Below are 7,500 nucleotides of genomic sequence, written 5' to 3'. Positions count from 1 at the left end.
TAAAGGTAAAAGATACAACATCATACTAATAAAGGCATCATTATATAGATAATTAACTCAATATAACAATAAATAGAATATACTGTTTGCTGAGTATCTACTGTTCAGTGATGTTAATATTAGGGGTGGGGGGAAAAAATCGATTCATGTACATATCGCAATTTTTTATGGGGTGATTTTAAAAATCGATTTTTCTCCCCAGAATCCATTTTTTTTTCTATTTTAGAGGCTCTATTTTGTGTTTTATTTTTATCTTACAGCACTACTTCAGAGAGCACTGAGTAGTCAGAGCACTTTACGTATTATTTAAAAACATATTTAATCTGTTGAACAATTCATTACATTGACACAGACTGATGTGCATTGTTTATGGGAATGTCATTCATGGTTTATCATCTCTAGATGTGTGTATGATTCAACTTGTTTGTTTTTTAAGAAGGAAAAGAAAATTGCAATTATTGATTATATCGAATCGCAATACTTGTAGAATCGCAATTATCGAGAATCGTGATACAATCAATCAATCAATCAATCAAGTCATCTCAAGGCTCTTTACACATAGAGCAGGTCAGATGTTAATTTATTAAGGTGCAGGATCATCTGGATTTTAAACAGAATTAAGTTTACATTAATATAGTAATAAATTAGACACTATATATACTATTATAATGTAGTACAGTATATATACTATTATAATGTAGTATAGTGTATATACTATTATAATGCAGTACTATATATATACTATTATAATGTAGTACAGAATATATACTATTATAATGTAGTATAGTGTATATACTATTATAATGCAGTACTATATATACTATTATAATGTAGTACTGTTTGTATACTATGAAGTACAGTGTATATATTCTTACTATTACAGTGAATAAAAGTAGATTTATTGGTGTCATCGTCAGGAAATAGCTGAGCAGAGTTTGTACAATTTCTCTTCACCTTCATTTGATGTTTCTTTTGGCCTTCGCTCCACTAATGTTTCACTGAATGTGACAAATTACAGGTTATATTTAGTTCTCAGCTTTTTTCACTCCTTTTTTTCTCTCTCTCCCTGCAGCGAAATACAGAGAAGAGTTCAAGCTCATCATCGACCGGATTGCTGTGGTGAAGTCGGAGAATGTAAGTATGAAACTACTAAAAATATTTGTACCTTTTGTGGGGGGGGGGGGGGGGGGCTGAGCTCACATGCTTTCTGTTCATATTTCCACAGTGATTCATAACCAGACACTAGAAATGTCTCAGCTATGAAACTGAACTATCTCAGCGAGCATTCGTCCTGTCTCTACTTTGTTTATCTGCAGAACTTGTTGTACTCTCTGGTTTCCCTCCAGGGAACGCAGCTGCAACTTTCATTTTCCTTCAAACTATTTTTATGAAGTATCTTTTTACTTATCGAAGCCAATAAAAATATTACTGCTAAATTAATCACTTTAAATACCAGTTCAGTTATTATTTACTGACTGGATCTCTTCTGGTTTAACTGTATTAAGCTTTCATTTAAAGGAAGGATTTATATGTTTGCTAAGCTTTTATTTATTTTTCTCCTCTTTTTAATGATTTTACTATTATTATTATTATCCAACTGTTACTGTATATTATATTATATTATACAGTAATGGTATATTTTATATATATATATATATATATATATATATATTATAGATGTTCTGTGCTACTTTTCTACTTTTTACTTTTTGTCATGTTTTCTTCTAAAAGTCGTCATTTATGGCACATCTGTTGTATATAGACTGCACAGGTGCTCTCTCACACACACACACACACACACACACACACACACACACACACATAAACACACACACACACAAAGTCTTCCTTCTGTCATTTTTGGGGTATTTACATATTCTTACCGTAACCTGAACAACTGACCCAAAAATGACACCAGTGGAGACCAAAAGTGGCTTAAGTCACACACACACACACACACACACACACACACCTCTACTTACCCACATGCATCCCATCCCTACACCATATCGCTCCTCCTCTCTGTACGTCTGAGTATCTTGAATGTTGCATGTCGTTTTTTTAAATTTATGATGTCATGTTTATCGCTGTTTAGTCACCTGTTGTTTGTCTTGCATCACCTGTTAGGGAATTTTCCATCATTAATATGCTCTGGGTCAAACTAGGCTTTGCAGCCATAGCAAGGCCTCACCAAATGATAGGTTTAGACACTGTCTCCTCATGAGATAGTGGAAAGCAGTGAGTCTGCTCCTTTTGGGGAAAACAGAAGGCATTCTGATAGTGTTGCTATAGCAACCGAGGTCAGATATGTGTTTGACTGTTTTCCCTGAATGGGGTAGAGGCAGCTGGAGTCAGAGGTTTGATATAGTGTTGGATGTAGGACAAAGGTGCTGAATTAAGTCTAAGCAATGTTTGGTCTTTAGACCAATAGACTAAATTCTGGGTCAAATTGACCCGTCTGTTTTGACTGTTCCTTCCTTCCTTCTTTCCTTCTTTCCTTCCTTCCTTCCTTCCTTCCTTCCTTCCATCTGTCCTTCCTCTCTCCTTCTCTCTTTCTTTCCTCCCTTCCTTCTTTCCTTCCTCCATCCCCCTTTCTTCCTTCCTTCTGTCCTTCCTTCCTCCCCACCTTCCTCTCTTTCTTCTTCTCTCTTTCCTCCCTTTCTTCTTTCCTTCTTTCTTTCCTCCCTCCATCCTACCTTCTTTCCTTCCTTACCTCTTTCCTCCGTCCTTCCTTCCTCCCTTCCTTCTTTCCTGTCCTTCTTTCCTTCTTTCCTCCCTCCCTCCTACCTTCCTTCCGTACTTACTTCTTTCCTCCATCCTACCTTCCTCCCTTCCTTCTTTCCTTTCCTCCCTTTCTTCCTTCTGTCGTTCCTTCCTCTCTCTCTCCTTCCTTCCTTCCTCCCTGCCTTCTTTCCTTTACTCCCTTCCTTCCTGCTTTCTTTCCTTCTCTCCCTCCCTCCCTCCCTCCCTCCCTCCCTCCCTCCCTCCCTCCCTCCCTCCTTCCCTCCTTTCCTTCCTTCTTCCTCCTCCCTTCCTTCCTTGACTTGAACACAACAGTAGGGTTAAAGTCTATCCCCGGAGGAGAGAAGCTTCAGTATTGAAGGAAGCATCAGGGCATATTATAACATGTACTGATCATTCATTCACTTCTCCTTCATGAAGCAAATAAACCTTTTCAATACAAGACATCCTGGACTCCTGTCTACTCTCTCCACTGATGTATGGACTGTATAATTAAAATCACTATCATCACCATTAAAAGAATCAGGCAAGGATAGGTAGATAAATATTCTTCTGCACCGTACAGACAATGAATAGATAAATAAATAAATAAAACACTGCAGTACAAAAGAGACAAACATGATTATAAAAGAGAGAGTTAGCTTAGCGTAAACGTCTTAGAAAAATCCATTTAACAGCACTCCTAATATTCATAATACCTGTTATATAGTTACATCTGGTTTATTCAGACAGTAAATTAAAAAGTGACAAGTTGTGGTTTAATTGAGAGTTATGGACTGTAACTAATTCCAAATGAAAGAGGATGTAACTCTCTTTTAACTAGCAAGTCAAATATCAAGCTTTATTAGAGGCAGATGTTTAAACATTGTAGAGAGCCAGGCTCACTATTCCTCCCTGCTACTCGTCTTTATGCAAAGCTAAGCTAACTGTGTCATGGCTCGATCTTCATACTGTATATTTAACGCACAGGGAAAGCGGATAAGCATATTTCCAAACTAGTCTTTTTAACATGCTCCTTCCTTCTTCCCTCCTTTTCTTCCTTTCTTCTTCCTTCCCTCCTTCCTCCCTCCTTTCCTTCCTTCCTTCTTCCTTCCCTCCTTCCTCCCTCCTTTCCTTCCTTCTTCCTCCCTCCCTTCCTTCCTTGACTCGAGGAGAACAGGAGGGTTAATCAGAATCGCAATTTAAATCGAATCGGGACCCAAAAATCGTATCAGCCCAACCCTACTAGATAAACACATTGAAACTGTATCAGGTGGCTTCAAGTTAGGAGGATGCTTATAATTCAGCCCTGATTTGTTCTTTCTGCTTTTTAAACCTATGTTGTGTTTTTTGACTGTCTCACAGGGTGAAAAATACCTTTTCCTAAAGAAGAAATACAGGCAGCTGCTGCAAGATCGAGACACCAAAAATCAGGGGACAGAATTGGACGGAGAGACAAATGTAAGCACGAGCCGAACGCCAGCCGCTGTACAATGGGAGGTGACGGACGCCTCGGACCCTCCTCTTCACCAGAAGGAACTTCAAGATGAGCTGATCACATGTGGAGAGCCTGAAAGTGCTGCAGAGGTGAATTTTAAACTCTTTCTTTCTTTATTTAAAAAAAAAAACAAGTTGTGGTGGCGGTGTTTAGCTCAGTGGGTAGAGCACCCGCCCCATGTGTTGAGGCTACAGTCCTCACTGCAGGCGACCCCGGTTCAAATCCTGCACCAAGAGGTCCTATCCTGCGTGCCATTCCCCCCTCTCTGCCTCCTGTTTCCTGTCTCTCTCTACTAAACCTGTACATTAAAGGCAAAACACCCCAAAAAAATATACTTTAAAAAAACAAGTTGTGATGATTCAACAACAACTCTGGCTGCTAAAAGTCCAACTCAGTGACTCTGCTATCACCATGTTTACTGTTCATGAGAATGACGCATTTTTTTATCTAAACAAGGCCGTCTTTGTTAGTGCACTCTGCCTTTTCTCTCTCTCCGCATGTGTCAGCATTCAATGACGGCCCTGCGGCATAGATATCTACACAGAGGAACAGTGTTGAACAGAAAAAAAGCTCTTTTCATTGGCGGAAATATAAGTTAGCTGCTGTGGCAATAAAAAAAAAGGTGCAGAGTAGATCCTGCTGTGGTTTGGATCTTCTTCTTTTTTTTTTTTCTTCTTCCTCACCCTTGAAACCTTTTTACCGCTTGAATCCAGAGTAACTGAATTCAAGTTAACAACAGCCACAGTTCACCTGCTGGAGAGAGGGAGAGAGAGAAGAGAGAGGGAGAGAGAGGGAGAGAGAGGGAGAGGGAGAGAGAAGAGAGATAGGGGAGAGAGAGGGAGAGAGAGAGAGAGAGAGAAGGGAGAGAGAGAGGAGAGAGAAGGGAGAGAGAAGAGAGAAAGGAGAGAGAGAGAAGAGAGAGGGAGAGAGAAGAGAGAAAGGAGAGAGAGAAGAGAGAGAGGAGGGAGGGAGAGAGAGAGGAGAGTGGCATAGATATTTACACAGAGGAACAGTGTTGAACAGAAAAAAAGCTCTTTTCATTGGCGTAAATATAAGTTAGCTGCTGTGGGAATAATGGGAATGTCAAAGGGCTTATCTGTTGACATAAAGGGTGGAGCCGTATAAAACTAATGCATGGAGGCTCTCTCCGACTGTTGTGAAGATAAACACAATGTGCGCTGGTTAAATGCACGGTAATCCCCTGGAAGTACTTTTACATATTGTTTCATGCTGATAAACTTGAGCACTTAATCATAGATTTGGAAGATTAATGTATTTTTCCGCCCGCCGGTGGAATATCCTCGCACATGATTTGTTCAAACAGGCACTAAAGAGCAAACATTATCTGCCCCCCGCTCCCAGATGGTGAGAAGAAGAAGAGAGAGAGAGTGAAAGGAGAGTGCCAACGCAGGCGGCCGGCCCTCCACACACACACACACACACACATAGCGACGTGTTTGTGCTGTAAACACTCACTGTTCAGAGTTTATCGCACGTGATTGTCTGCAGCACACTCTACGTAAACTTCCTGTCAGCCACATCCAAGCAAACCATGACAAGAAGTTTGGGTCATGGTTTCGCTGCTGTGTAGCACGACGGCGTAGATTGGTGCCACGCTTTAAATCCCTCTGTGCAGTTAGTGTAGCGGTTAGCAACCAGCGCTAATGCTTTTGGCCTACCTGCATAGGCTACTAGTTAGTTTAGTGTTGAACCTTCCTGTTGACTTTGGGTTAGGGCGATAACTCAGAAATGAGGTATAGTCTAATTTAAATGATGCTTATTGACCATAATTTAAATTTTAAAAAATGGTAAAACCTAATGACTTTGAATGAAATTGGCTAAAAAATGTCTAACACAGAATTGGGTGGTTATTTATACCTTCATGCTTTATGAACAGACAAACAAACCAGGTCAATTTAAACCAGCAGAGATAAAGCAACAATGAACGTATCTTATCTAATCTTATAAGTATTGTTTGTGTATTCAGAGCCTGGTGTATCTAATGCTTCTGTGCCACTGCAAAAACGGTTAAGAAACAAGTCAATTAGCCACATCGTTGCACTGGGTCAATTGTTTAGCAACCAGCGCTAATGCTTTTGGCCCACCTGCATACTAGTTAGTTTAGTGTTTAACCTTCCTGTTGTTGTTGGGTCAATTTTGATGCAGGAGGACAACAGGAGTTAACTCAAAAATGAGGTATAGTCTAATTAAATGAGGCCTATTGACCATAATTTCCCCCCAAAAATGTGTAAAACCTAATCATTTGAAATTAAGTCTAACAAAGAATAATTTATAAAGAGACAAACCAAACCGGGTCAATTTAAACCAGAAGGCAAAAGTTGCACACAGTCGACAGGGAAGACAAAAGGGAGGGTTAAAGGCTGTGGAGATTTTACTGTCAACAAATCTCATGTGCAGAGATAAAGCAACAATGAATTTATCTTATCTAATCTTATAAGTATTGTTTGTGTATTCAGAGCCTGGTGTATCTAATGCTTCTGTGCCACTGTAAAAACTGTTAAATGTTAATTAGCCACATCGTTGCACTGGGTCAATTGTTAAAGGCAAGGTAAACATCAGAGCCTCTTGACTTCATATTACATTGTTAATTGTTCAAATAACTGAAGTTTATTATCAGAACTGCTCTCTGGCGATACGGGCAGAGTCAAATATCACAATATCTTTGATAATTATAGATGTATGTGTGTTTTATTACTTATTTTTATTTATCTATCTAGTTAATCATTTTATTAATTAATTAATTCTATTCATTTCTACTCTTATTATTTATTCTTATTTTAATTCCCCCCCCCCCCTTCTCTCCCCATTTAATTTATCTATTAAGTTTATAATTTATTTACTTATTTATTTACTCTTATTCTACTGTACAGCCCATCACACATTTTCAAAGTCATATGTCAGGAAATGTTCTGTAAAATGTTTAAAATGTTTAAATAAAAAGTTCTAAATAAATAAATAAATATAAAGGCAGATAATAGAGAAGTCTGTTAAGCTCAGAAACTTACATTTTTACTGTAATGCTGCCTTTACAAGCAGGAAAAGACACTTATTCTATATCACAATATTACGATATTCCTAGTCTGGACAGAGCCTTCTCCGCTGCCCCCCCCCCCCCCCCCCCCACCCTCTGGAATTCACTCCCCAAACCCCATCAGAGACTGTACAGACCCCCATACCTTCAAATCACTCCTAAAAACACACCTTTTTAAACTGGCTTTTAACCTGTAAACTGTTCTTTTATCCTCTTTTCATTTTATGTC

General features: G+C 38.9%; 1 protein-coding gene across 1 annotated transcript in view; it reads left to right on the top strand.

Moving 5' to 3' along the window:
* Nucleotides 1-7,500, top strand: part of LOC128358015 (ankyrin repeat domain-containing protein SOWAHA) — a 27,764-nt gene that overhangs the window by 6,693 nt on the left and 13,571 nt on the right. Inside the window, exons 2-3 of the mRNA XM_053318471.1 lie at nt 1,073-1,134; nt 4,087-4,308. Coding sequence (XP_053174446.1) covers nt 1,073-1,134; nt 4,087-4,308 — 284 coding nt within the window. The remainder of the gene's footprint in view (nt 1-1,072; nt 1,135-4,086; nt 4,309-7,500) is intronic.

The sequence above is a fragment of the Scomber japonicus genome, chromosome 4 (genome assembly GCF_027409825.1).
Source record: "Scomber japonicus isolate fScoJap1 chromosome 4, fScoJap1.pri, whole genome shotgun sequence".
In the NCBI taxonomy this organism is placed as follows: Eukaryota; Metazoa; Chordata; class Actinopteri; order Scombriformes; family Scombridae; genus Scomber; species Scomber japonicus.
This window is presented reverse-complemented; position numbering and strand designations above follow the sequence as displayed.